Genomic DNA, 19,121 nt, shown 5'->3' on the forward strand with positions numbered 1-19,121 from the left:
CCTTTTCGCCCAAAAGAAGCACTTTATGGCTTCTCTTTGGCGTAGCTGAATTGCTAGCATCACTCCTCTTGTGCCGTGAGGCCATGAGTAACTAAAACAAGGGCTACTTGAACACAAGCACTGTGATACTTTGGTAGTCGATCTGATAACTGAGTTGGCTACTAAGTGACTAATGGGGTGGGTAGCAAATACAGTGTAGATACACCGGACAAAGGCACAATTCATGACCTACACAGGACAGAGCGGGACGGCCTGAGATTTCATCATGGTACTCAGCAGGGCATACAATTTAAAACTTATGACTTGTTTATTTCTGAAATTTTCTGTTTAATATTTTCTGACTGTGGTTGACTATGGATAGGTATAACTGTGAAAGCAAAACTGCAGATAAGGGGGGACTGCTGTATCCACAAGGAGCAGAGCAATATGCACCCAGTCGATCACGTTCATGTCTCAAGGGCAGCCCACACTTCTTAAATGGAGAGTGATTGAAATAGTCATTTACTTTGAAAACATCCAGATGACTTGTTGACTGAGGTTTAGGAGAGTCTGCCCAATAGCATCAATGAGAAAACATTTAGGAAGAACAATATTTTTGCGTTCTTATGTAGAAACTCTGCCTTAAAGCTTGATATCATTTTGCTTGACATTTCTGCTCCTCACTTCCATTTTGGGATTATTCTTGGAGTGCTGAATTTTGTTTTAATGCTATGATACTTGTCGGGCTAAAATTATGTTTTATATCTTGCTTACTCCATGAGGACTACAGACTTGACAACATGCTTTTCAAAGAATTTAAGATTTCAAGCCCATTTTTGCTACCACAAATAGCCAAAGAATGCCACAGCCTCATAGCTTCAGTAATGCAGACTTTACAACAGACTTTTACATTCTTTTAGTTACTTTTTACGGTAATGAAGTGATCAGATGACCGAATCTAATCCCCTTGGATTAGGCCATGAAGGCCCAGGGAGGGCAAATGACTACTTAGGAAAGAGCAGAACCAGAGCTGGAGTTCAGGGTCCTAACCACAGATTAGTTCTCTCTCCACCACTGTCACCTTCTGGTTCTCGGATTATCCCTTCATCTGCCCTGGCTTAAGGATAAATGAGTGGCTGGAAGCACAAAGCTGGGATTTTATTCTAAAGGGAATGGTCCTTAAAACCCCTTGAATGTGAATCAGTGGCTGCAAAGAAGGCCTATCTCAAAGAAGGCCTCGAGGTGCAGATTTGGCCCAGCCGCCTGGTTTTCTGAACTCTGTACAACCTTGTCAACCTGCTAAACACTCCTGACATCCTCTCGTTTAGGCCCAGTTTCTATAATCTGGCTAGAGATGCCAAGGGTTCTTGCTATGAGGGAATAAACCTCTAGAAGAAAGAATATACAAAGATGAAGTAAACTCAGAGCAAGGATGTAGGCCAGCTGACCTCGAACATGCCCAACGCTATCTTTCCCTAATCAGAGTGTCTCTTTCTAAAGACCAGGGCAAGAAAGAGTTGGAAATAGATGTGTACCATGGTAAAGCTTCAGTGGATTTTATGAATTCTAAGCAGTATTGAGGTGCTGTTAGAAGGAGAAAGGTGAGAAAGGGTTGCTTTACAAGGGTAAGCCTTCAAATGCAGAAAACTTTTTCCAGTGCATGGATGTTCTATGTCTCCTCCCACCTCTGAGTTTTGTCACTACCACTGCCAGCTGGGCATGGTGGTGGTATGTGAATATGAATTCAGGGATGAGAAGCTGGGGGCTGTCTCTCTTTTCTGGAGTATATTCTGGGACAACAAAAAACTTTTTGATTTTGTCAATTACCTCCAGGTGGAATAACTCTATAGTGAACAAACAGAATGAATGGCCAGCTGCATACATCTGTATCAGCTATACACATCCACTCTATATATCTTCCATCTTTTTCTCTCTCTCCACAGAAGATGCCACCTTAGGCATCTCACACCTGCAGAAAAGTCTTCCATTTTTCCTACATACCTGGGACTCTGCTTGCACTGTAGCAAAGCTAGAGAAATGGGAATTGAGTTCAGAGAAATATGACAAAGAATGCCCACTCTTGAGGTGGTGATAGTGGTGGAGCTAAACTTTGAGAAGAGGGGCTGAAGTAAAGGATCTGCTCCTTCTCTTTTTCCTAGTCACCCTGAAAACAGCCCTGCTTATATTAGGTGTAAAATTAAACAAGCTGGTCAAGAAGCAGCCTGTAACTATATTCACCCACTCCACCCAACCCCAGAGAGAAGACCTAGCTATATGTAGCCTAGGAGAGGAGGCTTGAGGAAGCCAAGTACCCTACACCATGCATATGAAGAGGGATGAAGCTTTGAGTAGCTGTAGAAGGAAGATAATAAAACTCATGGGTGAGAGTTGCATGGACAGAGAGTTCAGTTTAATAGAAGGAAGAATGTTTAACAATCAGGCTCTCCAACAATGGGACAGGCTCCCCGGAGTGCTGCGAGTAACTATCATTGAGGTATTAAGAAAGATCCAGATAATCAACCTCATTCACACACGTCACACATTACGAGGAGTAGATGGTTACATATTTTTTCATTCTATGACTCTAAAGACTGCATCATCCACTGGACAAATCATCCACTGTCGACCATTTTTTGTAGCCCTGTACCATTAAAATAACATCCTCTAGGAGGAAACCAAGTTAATTATGAGAAAGAAGCTGCCCTTACGCAACAAAATAAATCAGGAGGGAGGGAAGAAGAGCAATGCACCATTGGATGATGTCGGTGCCTCCATAACCTCTTTAGGCTCCGGTTTCCTCATTCGTACTCATGAAGATGATAATGAAAGCTACTTGATGGAGTTGAGGGGAGAAGAAATAATGAAATAATAACAAAAGATAACTGAGTGTTTACTATGGGACACAGACTGTTTTAAACGCTTTCCTTATATTGTTTAATTCTCGTAACTCCTCATATTACAAATGCAGAAATGTAGCCAAGGAGAATAAGTGAATTACTCAAGACTACATAGTTAGGAAGAGGGAGAGTAGGATGAAACCTGGAAGATGTTTACACATTGCACCCAAACACTTAGCACAGTGCTTGGGACAAAGTGAGGGCCCATGTGGTGACTATTATTACAGAGAGGCAGAGCAACATGGTGGTCAAGAGGGAGCGCTCTGGAGTCATTCTGTGTGACGTACACAGGTAATGAAAGTTCTCTACACCTGGTATTCTGAGCTGTGAAGTCGATACAAAATGTCCATTTCATAGAGAGGCTAAAAGATTAAGTGATTTAATGTATGTAAACTATTTTAGAAGGATGCCTGGAAAATAATAAGTGCTCCACGAATGTTAGCTAATACCATATAAACACGCCCTAGATTATAAATACACGTATACAAATGTTTAGTATATTACGTAGTCTACACTTATGTCTGTAATATCCATACATAAAGGGCAAACACTCAAGAAGAGCCACAGTTTAGTAATGAGGCATCATTAACAACCACTGATCTCTTCTGGTGGCATAGTATAGCAGAAAGTACATTTATTTGACTGTTCTGTGTTTAGCCAAACCACAACTCCTGTGTATACAAGCCCTTAATTCTATTGGACTGCAGCATTTTTTTCTACAGGTGGATCTTCTCCGTGGAAACCTGCCTCTCAAGTTCTCCCCAAACCTCTAATCAAGGGAAATTGTCTAGATTTGGATAAGTTAAAGGGAGGGGACTATAGAAACAACCCTGGAAAAGAAATGGAATGTTTTCCACTGACTTTTCCTGCAAGAAAAGTTCTTTAAGAGATATCCAGGACTGATCTAGGGATGGAGACTGAATTCTTCTACCCAAATCTGTAGAGCCGGTGGTTCAGCTGTCCTACCTGGTGAGCTTGGTGCCAATCTGCTGCCTCAGCTCCAGTCTCTCTTCATCTGTCTGTCTGGGAAGGATGTTCTTTTCTTCTAGCTCTCGCTTGGAGGGCCTGTTGCTGAGTTTGATGGCTAAGGAGTCCTTCCTGCACACTTTCATAGCCAGGGAGCCTGCAGGAGGGAGAAACGAGTTAATAACACTCACACACAGATGCCCAGGTTCCCACAGGACCAACTGTGGGCCACAAGGTAAAGGCAGGAAGACAACAGGCTTAATACATGAGAGTGCTTAAGGCCCCAAAGGACACTTTGATAGAGTTCCCATACTCGATATGTTCTATTTACCTAGCAGTGTGCTGAGCATGTGAGGAGCACGTGGGGAACATGTGATTGGATCTCTGCTCTCCAGGAACTCCTAGCATGCGGGTAACGTCACAAAGGAGGGCAGGACAGACTGGAATGCAATAGAATACAAAGCAGGAAGAGAGGACAGAGGCCTTTAGTAACCATGGGAAGCTTCACAGAGGAGGGGCTGGCACCTTCAAGACAGATGAGATGCAAACAGGCAGCAGGTTGGTGGATGTCTAAATGTGGGAAAGCTCAGAGGTGATGGATAAGCCAGAAAATCACAGGAGACAAAGGAGATCAGTGACAGTGGTGCTATGGAAATGTGAAGAAAAGTAAAGTTGGGCAATGTTGGGTTCGTTTGGGTGTGGGAGCAGAAGTGAGGTCATTGAAATAGGCAATATTCTGGGATTGTTTTTTCTTTTCAACAGCAGAGTTTCTGAGCAGCCAGCCAGGGCAGGGCTTCCTTCCATCTGGAATAAAGCCATGGTTCTCAACCAGGGGTGATCTTCCCTCCCAGAGGACACTTAGAAAAGTCTAGAGACATTTTTGGTGGTCAAAACTGGGGTTTCAGGTGGTGGGGAAGGTGCTCCTGGCACCAAGTGGGTAGAGGGCAGCGATGCTATTAAATATTCAACAGTGCAGAGGACAGTCCCCTCCCTCCTGCATACAACAAAGGATTGTCTGGTCCAAAATGTCAATAATGCCAAGGTTGAGACACTTTGGTATAAAACACTGAATTCTCTGTGCAGAAAACAGTGCTCAAGGACTGATCAGCTGCTCCTTCTACTTATGGATCATTTGGGCCTGTAGCCACAGGCTCTCTCCTTGACACTATTTTGATCATTCCATTGGTCACCAGAACTCCTACCAAGAGAGAGGAAGAGACAGGGAAGGAGCAAGTTTAGGGGATCCCTCTGGATTTTATTTAGTAATGCTAGCCCTCCTTCTTCCTCCACTGGTTTTAGGACATGGGCTTTGGAATGAGACAGCTGGCACCAAACCCCAGCACTGCCACTTAGTAAATGTGAGGCTCTGGGCAAGTCACTTACTTACCTCTCCCTTTTCTTCTCCTCTCTGTGAATTGGGGCAATAGTGTCTATGCCACCGGATGTTGTAAAATGTAGAGGAACGGGTAAGATCTTAGCACTCGGTCTGGCGCACAGTATATATCAGTGAAAAGTATTTAATATAAATTATTACAAAGTTGACCAAATAGTAGTCTCTAATCACCTAACTAAAACTTCTTTCTTATTCATGTCACAAAGGACAGATTTTGAACTTTGTTTTCTTCATTTCTTCTCTTGTGTCTTAGCGCATTTAAGGTCTTACATTCAGGCCTTCTAAAGTTGTTGAAGTCTGCTTAAAATTAATTTGTTGCATACACAATGGTGAGTATGTCTGAGTATTATGTAGACTGGAATTGAAATTTAGGGTCCCCACTTCCTTTTTCAAGGAAGGGGGTTGCATCTTAAATGAAGCAATCAATGAAAGAGGCCTCTTGAAAATAGAAGGTGGTAGCATGGTGGTACAATTTTTAGAGATATGAGGATGTTTAGAGGACATTTATACTTCCATCTTATCAAAGAAGAAATTGAGGCCCTGAGGGTTAATCGACCCTGAACCAGTTGACACCAGACTCTGGATTAGAACCAGAGTGTTGGGTGGCTCCATCAGCGCTCTTTCCATAAACCTCTCCCCCGTCATTGAAGAGTTTGGAGGCACTCACTGGTATACAATGAGCCATCATCATCCTCATCTTCCTCCTCTTCTCTTGTGTATAGGCAAGAAGAGTCTTCGTAGTCTGATTCATGAGGCACATTTTCTTTATTGTCATCACATTCAATCACAACAGTTGGCACTTGTCTTATTTCCGGAAGGCCCAGAGGTCCTGCTTTTGTGACGCCATCACCCGAGTGCAAACCAGAGCTGTGGTAAGAAGTGGAACAGGGGACCCGCTGCTCAGAGCTGTTTAAAGAAAAGGAGGAAAAAAGACACTCATTCTGGCTACCATGTCACATAAATGCATTGGAACCTTTTTAATACTCAGTTGTCCAGTCCTAAGAGACAAAGTTTCTCCAGGGCAACTGAAGTCTCATTTTTCATCTTACAGCTAAACATTTTAGGGCAGCAGAGTTATCTGATGGTGATAGCAGCATGGAATAGAAAATAATAATTCTAATTCCCTGTGGATGGATGGTGGTGATGCTAGCAAGCAATGTGAATATACTTGATGCCACCAAATCATATACTTTAAAATGGTTAAAATGGTAATTTTTCCCCTTGTGTCTTTAACCACAATTAAAAAAAATAAAAACACACGAAAAAGAATTTTTATTCCAAAAATATTTCTGGTTAAGATCCATATCTCCAAGTGCCAAAGGAAAATTCATTTGCCACTCACATGTCTCAGAAGAGGAGTAAAAGGATTAATTTGTTGGTGAAGCTAGAGATCCAGGAAAGAAAGAGATAATGTATGAGGCTCCAGCTTTCAAAGCTTTATACAGTGCGATTATATATAGGATTGTAAATATGTAGAAACCGAGTGTGGAATAGACTGAAATGTCATGGATAGAGATGCAGGGAAAGAGAAGAGGTGGACTGTCAGGCTGGGAACCCATACATGAACATCAAAGTGGACGTGGGGAAGAATGACTTAGAGAAAGTTCTCTCCCGAGGATGATGTCAGACCCTAAGGGTTATAGGTAACTGGTTTTTCTGTAGGTCAATTTTCCAGGAAGCAATGATGACAATATTCTTGGTTTTACCTCTTATTTTGAACCAACTCAGATACAATATATTTTTCAATTAAAAATGATTTACTTCATAAATAAAAACCACATAAGTTCATTGTAGGAAAATTAGGAAATGTATAATATCAAAAATGGAGAAAATAAAGTACTTATCTTATTAACAGAGGCTATCCTAGGCTCCTAGAGCAATTTAGAATCCTTTTTATGACAGGCCCTGAATGAAATCCAGCAAGAATAATGGCCCAGAAACACAGTTAAATTTTATAATTCTTTTTCAGATTAACTGGTAGTGAAATTTTTATCTTCCACTTAAAGAATTTCTAAACATAGCAAACTCAATGCATTTACCATCCAAAAGTATTTGACATTCATAAAATAATAGAGTGTGAGGTCATATTATATATCCATAAATTTTACATTTGAATATTTTATCCAAAAGAAAAATCTTACTCATGACATGTGAATGCATGATAGTTTACTTTGAAATTTTCAATTATGCTTTAAATTATTGCTAGGTCTAATTTAAATTCAATTAACTTTCTTCTTCCCATTGTTTTCAAAGGGCTATTTTGCTCTTTGTATTTTTCACGTAACTCTTCAGTGACACAAATGAAAAATCTAGTTAACATATCATGAGCTATGATGTTTAAGGCAATGAATTCAATCAACTTAAAAAAAGAAAACCTTCATATAGCTACTATGGAAATCAGTATGAAGGTTCCTCAAAAAAACTAAGAATTGATTTACCATATGATCCAGCAAACCCTCTACTGGGTATTTACCCCAAAGACTTGAAAACTCATATCTATAAAGATATTTGCACACCAATGTTCATAGCAGCATTATTCACAGTGGCCAGGACATGGACGCAACCGAAGTGTCCTATGATAGATGATGGCTAAAGAAGCTGTAGTACATATATACAATGGAATATCACTCAGACATAAGAAGAGATGAAATACTGCCATTTGCGACAACATGGATGGACCTTGAAATAATCATACTAAGCAAAATAAGCCAGACAGAAAAATTTGAAAATCACTTGATATCACTTACATGTGGAATTTAAACCTCAAAGCAACAAATGAACAGGACAAACAAACAGAAACTCATGGACATGGACTATAGACTAGTGGTTACCAGAGGGGTGGGGGTGGCGGAGGAGGGGGGAGGTAGACAGTTAAAGGGGGTCAAATATAGGGGGCTAGGGAGAGAGTGAAATGGGTAAAGGGGATCAAATATATGGTAGCTGAAGGAAACTGGACTTTGGGTGGTAAATACACAATAGAATATACAGATGTCAAATTATAATGTACACCTGAAAATTATATAATTGTATTAACCAGTGTTACCTCAATAAATTAAAAAAAAAAGAAAAAAACTCCTTCAGCTATCAAGTAAGGCTAAATCACATATTTACAAAAATACAGCATCTTATTCGACATTAGTTGTTTAAGGAGTCCGTTTCCCACTTAGTTTAATACAAATGGTAATGAGAGTGGGAAGGTGGAGTGCATGATAGATGGTCTCTGGGGTGACAAATATAACAGTAGACTGAAAGGTGACTGGGAAGTTACTATCCCACCTCACAGGGTCGCCCTTCCATCAGGCAACAACACACAGTGTTCCAATTCTGCTTAGATTTCTACATTGGGTATTAAAGGAAGGTAGGGATGGAAGGAGTAAAAATGTAATTCCATGGCTCATGTTTTGCCCCACCCCTGCTTTCTCCTTTACTTCACTTATAGATTAATTAACAATGGTTACTACAAAGGCATAGAGCTGGGGATATTAGGTGTGAGGGATGAAAAACAGCCAACAGACATTCATGTCTGGTGGGAAAATTTTTTTGAGGGATAAAAAAAGGTGGAAACCAGAAAGCTCCTTAAGGTAGAAGGCTCCAAACTTCCTCAAGAGGGCAGAAAAAGGGGAAATATTATGGAAAGGAAGATAAAAAATCTCAGCCTTATAGGCAGTCTGTGATAAAAAGGAGACTGTGGTGTCTCCTTCCTCAAAGACACATGGGAAGTGGGAGACCTTGAGTAGAATGGGATTAGAAGGCGGATCCCCCAGCTGCTTAGGCAGGTGCTAGGTATCATGCTACCAGCCTCGTGAAATAGGGACCAGTCATGGTGATCAGCAACTACCTGTTGGGGGCGCTATAGAAATAGCAGGAGACCTTGCCTCGCCAATAGGGTCATTTTCCTGAAGTATGCACCTAGTATGCAATAGAATGTCTAATTTCCTGTAAGGATGAAAAAGGTGTTTTCCAGGAAGCCAGGTGAATCTACCAAAAGCGTTTTAAAATATTCTGTTAATAAATATTCATCGACTGCAAACCCTGTATTAGGAAAGGTGCTGAGAGGAAGGAAGACAAACACTCAGATGATCCCATTCAACTGGTAACTCTGGAGAAGCACAGGAGAGCAAGAAAACACAAATGAGAGTGAAGAGTTAGCTGAGAAGGAAGCTGGGAAGGTTATTACAGAACCTCAGCTTGAGAAGTCAAGATATGAATTCGAGCCCAAGTTTTGCCACTTACTATCTTTTGACATTAGTCAAATTATTTAACCTTTCTGAGCCTCAGCTTCCTCAACTGCAAATTGGGGTAAACCACATGTTTTTTGTAGGGCTGCTGCCTGAGAAGTGTCACACTGGCCATGCCTTTAAGTGAGGCCTTCACTTGTTATTTATAGAACAGGCCTTCCAAGTGGTTTCAGAACACTCTCAGTTATCAGGGTAATGTTCTAAAACTCAGATCTCGTTGTCTCACCCATTAGAACTCTGAATGCCTGCCCCATCTACAAAACCAGTACTCCACGAGTGACACAAATGGAAAATCCAGTTAACACATCATGAGCTATACTATTCAAGGCAAAGAACTAAATCAACTTAAACATAGCCCCTTATTACATTTGGCCTCCACCCCTGGTGGTTGTGAGCAGAAAGGGGAATACCCAGCTGAACATCAGTCTTAGCAATGCTCGTTTTATATAACTAAGTTGTCACTTAGAAGATCTGCTCTACACGAAAGGTCTCATTGCTAAAGAAAAGTGAAAACCATTCGTCCAGAAGCAGTCATCTAACACAGCATGACGTGCAAAGCCCTGCACAATCTGACCCATATTATGAACTCAGCCTCTGTCCCCACGTAACTTACCTCTTGGTCACGTACAACAATGCATTGCACACTCTTGGCCTGGAACGTGCTCCTATTCCACCCTCACCTTGTTAATGTCTATTTATCTTTTAATAATTGTCTCAGGCAACTCATTGCCTATGTTCTGAGGAGACTCTACAATTGTGAAAATTGAGAACATCTGTTTGCTTACTATCTTCCCTCGTCCAATGAAGCTGAAGGGTCTTTGAGGGGCAGGGGCCGTGTCTAATTCATGTTCATAGCAGGTACCTAGCACTATGTCTGACACAAAGTGGACACTCAGGAATTGTTCGTTCTTGCTGAATGAAATCACTGATACTTAGGTGCATTTGTAAGTGGTTGACAAATGCTATTCAAATTGTATTAAGAGATCTTTTTTTTTTTTTCATTTTTAGAGAGGCATCTGGTGGTGCGTGGCAGGACTGTGGGTGCTCCTGACTTTGGGTAGCATTTTAAGCGGCTTATTAACAAAAAGGGCATCCTCATCAAATAGGTAGAAGAACTGAGGTAGAGAAGGAGAGGAGGGAGTAAACAAGGAGAACATTCATTGAATGTGTTGCCCACTGTTCTAGAAACATTCACACCCAGTATCTCATTTCATCTTTATAACGTCTCTGCAGGAGAGGTGTCATTATCATCATTTTATTAAGCAGGAAATAGAGAGCTCAAGAGGATAATAAATAGGCTCATGAGGACATGGGTAGTAAAGAAAGGATGGAATTTGAACCTACTGTTTCAATATGCTGTATCCAAAAATTAAATTGTGCTACTTGTAAGATTTGGTACTTTAATTAAGCACAAACTCCATTAACTGTACACATGCAAGGTGGAGACAACATCATGCCTCATCAACAACACTTGTAAAAAATGGACATTATTTTTTATTAATATTTTAAGTCTTTCTTACTAACCAGGTAAGTAATAGTGTTCTACCTTGCCATTGTCAGGCCATTCCTGGGGTAGTGAGTTTAAAGGATTTATCTCAGACATTGGATTTTAACATCAGCATGGTGAGAGGGCTCATCTGTTTATCCATCGTCACCAATATGGCAGAGTTGAGTACATGCAACACAGCCTCAAATATTTACTACCTGATTCTCTACAGAAAAAGCTTTCTGACTCCTAATCTAAAGTAGTATTTCCTGAACCTTGATCATACCCACACACATTAGTTTTTGTTGTCTGTGCGATATTTGAATCCATTTACACTATTATTTACTTTGTATTTTTAAATCTTAAAAACTTAAATATCAATTTAGCCTCATCTTAAGCAATATCTTTGTAATCATAGGTTTCATGTGCTAATTATATGTGTTTATAAATTATGTTAAAATAAATATGACTATTAAAACTTTCATAAAAGGTTGTCTTAAACACGTTTTATTACCAGTAATGTATATATCACATTTTGGTTAAACGATGGCCTAACCCAGATTCTCCCAGCTGCAGCATGATTGACATTTTGGGCTGGACAATTCTTTGTGGTGGGGGTCTATCCTGTGCATTGTAGGATGTTTAGCAGCATCCCTGGTCTCTACCCACTAGATGCTAGTGGCATCTCATCTAGTGACAACCAAAAATATCACCAGACATGGCCAAATGTCTTCCAAGGGGCAAAACTGCCCATTTGGGAACCATAAGCCTAGAGTATACACCATGGTTTTGCCATGTGCTGCTTTCTCAGAGTTATACCATGTGAGTCTTTACTAAAGCAACTTTTCCATCAGGAAATTGCAGGATTCACTGAATTATGAACTGTCTATATCCTATCTACTAAGTTCCTGACTTGCTGTATCTCAGGATGTCACTCTGGGGGCTATACCAACGATTTGATGTTATTAGAGTTCCAATGAGTAAGTTATTTGCACCCCTGCTCTAGTCCCTGAGCAGTTATCCCACTAACGCAAGAGCTCCAAGCTGAATCTTGAGTGAAATAGGTTTTCTCATTATGTTGCCCAGATTAGTGATTTACAAAATGACACTCTAGTGGCCTCAAAGAGTCACCATATCTTTCAGAGTACCTGTGAAACTCCCTGAGGAAAGCTGACTCATGTAATTTGATCTATTTTAGACTATCCACGTCAAAACTCTTTGAAATTAAGCATTTAGTTTCCTGGGAATTCAAATAGATCTCATTGAATGTGGGTTGCATTCATTGTTCCTCTTCCTGGTGGCTGACTAGGTACTAAACTCAGAGGTAAACATAAAGCCCCTCAACATAACCTTCTATATGGAGCCTTCCTTAACTCATACTGGACTACTGTACATAATGATGATAAAACTTAACATTTTTAAATGATCACATTACACAATGTATTGATTCATTTAAATCTTATAACAACCCTATTAGATAGATACGAACTTGATGCCCCCAATTTAGAGAGGAAAAATGAGTCGCATGACCAACGTCACAGCTAGAGAGATGCAGGCATTTTTTGAACACAGGCAGTAGAACTACAGAACCTGAACTCTCACTGATGTCACTGTACCACTGCCTATGCAGAAGCAGCAGTCCTGCAATGGCTCTGGACTTTGCCCTTCTTCTAGAACCTTCTCTTTTCCCCAGCACCACTGAGCCCACTTTTTACTGCTGTCGAACAGGTCTGATCATTCAGTTCTCACAATTAAGACCTTTGAAGAGTCTCATCATAATCATAAACTGGATAAATTCCATCCTCTTTGGCATGTAGTAGGGCCCCACAATTCTTTTCAATCTTATTTTTTACTGTTCTTTACTGTATGCCCAGTGTTTCAGCCGCAGTAGGCACATTGCTACTTTCTAAGCACATTATGAACTTTTCTGCCTCTCCCCTCTGCTCCTGCCATCGCTCTGTCTCAGAATCAACTACTCAGAGTTTGGCTTCAAGCATCCTACTCACCCTTCGGGGATAGCTCAAATGCCATTTTTTTTTTGAGCAGCATTTTCTGATTTTTCCAATGAAAATCAGCCCCTACTCTATGCTTCCACAGTCTCTGTTCTCACTTCTGTTATATTATGTCATATTTATGTGTCTAAGCATTTACCCCCTTCTCCCATTGACTGTCAGCTTCTCAGAGATAGAGGCTGATTATTAATTATCTTTATATCCTAGTCCCATTTTTGTAAAATTTTTTTGGAACTGATGGAAAAGTCAACTTGACATTGGAATCAGGGGAGGCCATATTACATTCCCCACCATTTAATTCACTAAGAGTCTTGCAGGGGAAGTATCCTTGGGCAAGAAGAATTAAGGTTTTGGAAATAGTAATCTAGAATTTTTACCTAAGAAGGTAATCCAAAGAGACAAGGCACAGAGATCTATGTAAGGAAGGATGCCAAGGTACCTATGTGCCTTCCATATCAAGACTGTGTGAGCACAAAAGATGTAACATAGAGAGCTGAAGGTCATTACATTTTCTAATTCTACACTCACAAGCTGTCAGGGTACTTCAATTATGACTGTCCAGAGTTACGCTGCTTTGTAAGGTAAGGTCAAAGAGAACTATAAGATTTCCTCTTCTATGGCATTCTATAATGAATTTAAATAATCACCAAAGACGCTAAGTTATTTTACAGGGGGAAAAATGATGAGATTCTATTTCCTATCTATGGTAGCTCCAAGTGATGGAATTTTCCTGACAAATGTAATAGGGACGAGAATGCAAAAACCTAAGAATGTTCCATGACATTCGCAAGATGTTGGGCAGTTGCACCATTTTGGAATATTTCCATTCTATTCAATACACCAGGGTCTCCACAGCTCAGGATGAAGGGCAGGGCATCTTTTAAAACAACCACAATAGCTAATACACATGATTCTTCATGGGTCCTATAAAAGCGCTTTGTAAATATTCATTATCTTCACTAAAACTTGCAAAGTTAGGAAGCGTATTATTATTTTATGGATGAGGACATTACGTTTCTGGGAAAATAAGTGAAGTATTCACAGCAAGGATGTGACCTCGGTCTTCTGACTCCAGGGCCTGTTCCATTAACCCTGCTGTCTTCTTCCAGAGAACCCTCATCATATTTGCTTATATATGTACATGGTGAATATGAAATGCAATTTGCACCACAAATTAAAAAAAAAACATGGAATATAATAATTATCTGTATAATGGAAAGAAAGGATAACAGATGCTTACAGAATCCAACTACTCATTTGCTATAAATTTTGCTGTGAAGAGCTTCAAGATTAGAGGCTATTATGGAACACAGGCAGGTTTAAATTCTAGACTTGAGCAGTACAACAATTTGGTGTTAGTGGCACCTGGTTGGGGGTGAGTAGTTGTACAGAGAGAAAAGAATACGAGAGAGAGGAGAGAATAAATGTCAACCTGGATAACCCAGCCTTAGATAGTATAGTGTTGTCAGTAAAAGGAGGAATGCAATGGGTTTATTGTGGCAGTGAACTAAATGATGGGGAATGTAACACACATTAGTGATATATTTCCTCAAGGATAGAAAGGCATCACCATTATCCCTTCCCAGTCCCCTGCTCTATCTTTCTTCAGTACCCAGTCTCTACTTTACAGTGTGTAACATATTCACTGGTTTATCATGTGCCCCTTCCACTAAAAGGTAAGATCGTGAGGATGTGGACTTTGTTTTGTCCTCGCTGTCTCCATAGAGGATGGAATAGCCTGAATATTTTCCTTCATGAAAAAAATAAATGGACAGGGAAGAATAAACAGAAGTTTACTTAAAACAGAAGGCCTGCTACTTACAAGAGACACACCAAGAATAGAAGAATTCAGAAAGCTTAAGAGTAAAATGGCTGCCCTACTATATTGGTAAAAAACATGCATTTCAAACTCTCTTCTTCATTATGACCCCATGACATGTCAGGGAAGTGAAAAGCTTTATTTTCTCCCTTCCGTCCTGTCTCCATCGAGAATAACATTTAATGAGTCTTCTGTTTGGAAAATTCAATTCTCTTATTTGACTCTGCTAAACCAAGCAGGAGACATACAGATTGAGAATACAACAGCACCTCTCAGATCCCCATTCCACTTTTCCCCATTTTTGACTGTCTAAATGGTCATGTTTCTAAGGAATCTTAGACTTTAAAAATTAAGAGACTGCCTTACCTTACTTTTCATGTTCATTACTGGTGAGGGAGAGGCAGCTTATTTTTAATAATTCATAAAGAAGTGAATGCCAAGACATCTACAGTATTTCAGGGTCATTACAACAGCTGGTCCCTTTTCAAGGGAGTTTTATAACTACCGCTTTATTTCCATCATGTGGTAATAGGCAGATGTGTAGTAGAGCGTATAACTCAAAAATGGGTGGGGGTTCCAGGTTTTCAAATACCTTTGATACTCTTGTAGAAAATCAGGGGCAGGTTTTGAAATTAAAAATCACTGTGTATTTTAAATCCTTAATCTTCACTGAAAATACCTGGGAACCATTTCACCATCATTTTTAAAGAAGAGTGTTTAGTAAAGGGATGTTACTTTCTAGCATTTGATTTCAAAAGCAACCATTGTTAAAATGAAAAAAAGAAAACAAAAAACAATCTCCTCAAAGGACAGAGAAAATTTGTTAACTACAAATATGACACTGAAAATGAAATTAAACTTCAAGAGGACCAGCTTTTGTAATTTAGTCTTGCATAAATTATGATGAGAGTTTTCGGAGGGGAGAGAGAACAATCAGCTGTTTTCTTCTTGGAGACCAAAAATGTATGAGAAATTATGCTACAAATTGCAGTGCCTGAGGCTGAAAAATGACAGAAATAACCACTGAAATCCAAGAAAACAGTTAATCAGCTTCATTTTGAAAAGCAGGCTCACATTGTATGTTTTATCATGGCCTAGGATTAGCCTTCTGTGATAAGAAACTCAACATTAAAGTTTTTGTTTCCTTGTTGGACTTTAGTCAGCAGGAAACTATACTCTTCTATATATAGACTAGGGTACTGAGCCTCCCTGACTACAGAATGTGTTTTGAGCTTTCTTTTTTCCAGCAGTGGTAATGAATTTAAATTAATTCACAACCTTTTCTCTGTCCTTGCAGGGACCAATGACCCAAATTTCTGAAACATCGTCTGGGGTTGGGATGTGATGAATAAAACTGTAAGACATACAAAGTCTAAGCAACAGCCCACCCACCCCTCCCAGCATTCTCCTTTTCTGATGCAGGAACCAAATAGTGGTGGCCTTTCCATATGACTTCATCCATAGATATCAATGAATGTCCTAGGTCATGCTTGGCAGGATGGTGGTATCAGGAGGGCAGGATGTGGAATGAAGAGGCCTATGGTTGAGTCCCAGCTGAGCCATTCACTAGTTGCGCATTTTGGTTTTCAGTTTCTTGTCAGTTAAATAGAGAAACCTGCTTTCCTACCTTACAGGCTGCTGTAAGATCAGAGAATAATGCTGGTTCTGTTGTGCTTTATAAATATCAATGTTGGTAGTTGCTATTTTAACTAGGAATGTAATTAAACACTGATGATTTATCATAAACCAGTCATTATGGATATTATTCATTAATTCGTTTGAACACTTCCTTTAAGGTTTTTATATTTTCGGTCTACAAAATCTGGACAATGGTTTCCAAGAAGATCAAAGAATCACTATTTATGCATTGGGCAAGGCAGGGTTTCTACTGATGTACACATAGGAATTCAGGCACAGATTCTCTCTCTTTTGAAAATACACTTGCTTTTTTAATCCTCTTAAGACTTCAAAAGATGTTAATGGTTTGTGTAGTCTCATTTTAACCTTTCTCTAACCAGTTTGCTCACCAACCTTGCAGGGGAGAATCTGACTTGTTCATAGTGACAACACCTTGCACTGAAATCTCATCATGCCCCTTGAAATAGCAGTTAAACTGCAAAACAGTACCTGCAGGTAGCCACTTACAGATGATAAATATATTCTTTAAAGTCAAAGAACTGACCTAAAGTAAGGGGTTGATAAAACTCTGACCTCAAAGGGTCAGAGACAAGTGTCTAACTAGAATTGCATGAGATTTTAAAGACATGGCCATCAACATAAGAAAAAGAATCTTTCCCTGAAAATGCATTTCATTTAAAACTGTATGCCATTTGTATGATGGTGAACAAAATTCTGAACTTCTTCAAATAAATGTCACTTCACATGCAAATAACACATAAGTATTCAGTTTTATTCTTGCTAGGGCACCAATGCACCTCTGCTTATCATCATGGAACACTCTTATCTGCAGGTAGAAACATTATTAATAAAAACTAATGCAATAATTATGTCAGACTGATGCAATTAAAAGAAATCCTGGGGGTCATCTAGTTCAGAACCAAGAATTAGTCTTTAGAATTTCCTGTAACCCCTGAGGTCACATGAAGACAAGTAATTGTCACCATAAAATGTATTTATAGTAGGACAATGAATGAATTGTGTTATTTGAAAGGCCTAAAAATAATTACAAAATAATAGAATTGTAGAGACTGAAGGGATTTGGGGGGATACTGATTTCAATTTCTTCTGTCCAATGCTGAAATTATTATTTTTTCAATATTCTTGAAGGTAGTAATTTAATCCCCAGCTAATAGGCTGATTAAAGCATAAATTCCAAGATTGATGCCAACTAGATTGCAGAGCTTACTGCAGATACTAAAAATAAAAAATTGGTTAATACCGAAGAATAAAATAACCATATGACCCAGCAATCTATCTTCTGGGTATTTATCCCAAAAATTTGAAAACTTTATCCATAAATATATATGCACCCCGATGATCACAGCAGCATTATTCACAGTGGCCAAGATATGGAAACAACCAAAGTGTCCTTTGATAGATGATTAGATAAAGAAGATGTGGTACATATATACAATGGACTATTACCCAGCCATAACAAAAGATGAAATACTGCCATTTGTGACAACATGGATGGGTCTTGAGATTATCATGCTACGTGAAATAAATCAGATAGGAAAAGTTGAGAACCATATGATTTCATTTACATGTGGGATATAAAACTTAAAGCAACAATTGTATTGGAAGTCTTAGCCACAACAATTAGATAAGAAAGAGAAATAAAAAATATCTGAATTGGAAAGGAAGAAGTAAAACTCTTATTATTTGCTGATGACATGATACTATATATGGAGAACCCAAAAGATTCCACCAAAAAACTGCTAGAACTGATCAATGAATTCAGTAAAGTAGCAGGATACAAAATTAATATTCAGAAGTCGGTGGCATTTTTATATACCAATGACGAACTTTCAGAAAGAGAAGTTAAGAAAACAATCTCATTTACAATTACATAGAAAACAATAAAATACCTGAGAATCAAATTAACCAAGGAGGTAAAGAATTGTTCTCAGAAAATTATAAGTCATTGAAAAAAGAAATTGAAGAAGATACAAATAAATGGAAACATATATTGTGGTCATGGATAGGAAGAACCAACATCATTAAAATGGCCATACTACTCAAAACAATCTATAGATTCAATGCAATCCCTATCAAAATACCAATTGCATTTTTCAGAGAGCTAGAACAAATAAACCTAAAATTTATAGGGAACCACAAAAGACCCCGAATAGCCACAGCAATCTTGAGAAAGAACAAAGTTGGAAATATTACACTACCTGATATTAAACTATACCACAAGGCTATAGTAATCAAAACAGCATGGTACCGGCATAAAAAACAGATACATTGATCAATGGAACAGAATAGAGACCCCAGAAATAAATTCACACCTATACGCTCACTTAATATACGACAAAGGAGGCAAGAATATACAATGCAGTAAAGACAGTATCTTCAATAAATGGTGCTGAGAAAACTGGACAGATACATGCAACAACAATAAAAATAAAAAACTGGACCACCTTCTTACACTCCCTACAAGAACAGACTCAAAATGGATTAAAGATTTAAATGTAAGACCCAAAATCATAAAACTTATAGAAGAAAACATAAGCAGTAAACTCTCTGATATTGCTAACAGTAATTTCTTTGCAGATATATCTCCTCAGGTGAGGCAAACAAAGGAAAAATAAATAAATGGGACTACATCAAACTAAAAAGTTTTTGTACAGCAAAGGAAACCATCAACA

General features: G+C 39.0%; 1 protein-coding gene across 8 annotated transcripts in view; it reads right to left on the bottom strand.

Moving 5' to 3' along the window:
- Positions 1 to 19,121, bottom strand: part of LOC120598872 (phosphatase and actin regulator 1) — a 288,350-nt gene that overhangs the window by 43,334 nt on the left and 225,895 nt on the right. For 7 of the 8 annotated variants that reach the window (XM_039857954.1, XM_039857953.1, XM_039857948.1 and 4 more), the window contains 2 exons: positions 5,903 to 6,141; positions 3,843 to 3,999 (listed from right to left, as the gene is read on the bottom strand). In XM_039857954.1, coding sequence (XP_039713888.1) covers positions 3,843 to 3,999; positions 5,903 to 6,141 — 396 coding nt within the window. Of the gene's footprint in view, positions 1 to 7; positions 1,243 to 3,842; positions 4,000 to 5,902; positions 6,142 to 19,121 lie in introns of those variants that run through there. The other variant, XM_039857951.1, reaches the window with a different exon arrangement.

Source organism: Pteropus medius, unplaced genomic scaffold (assembly GCF_902729225.1).
Source record: "Pteropus medius unplaced genomic scaffold, Ma_sr-lr_union100, whole genome shotgun sequence".
Classification (NCBI taxonomy): Eukaryota; Metazoa; Chordata; class Mammalia; order Chiroptera; family Pteropodidae; genus Pteropus; species Pteropus medius.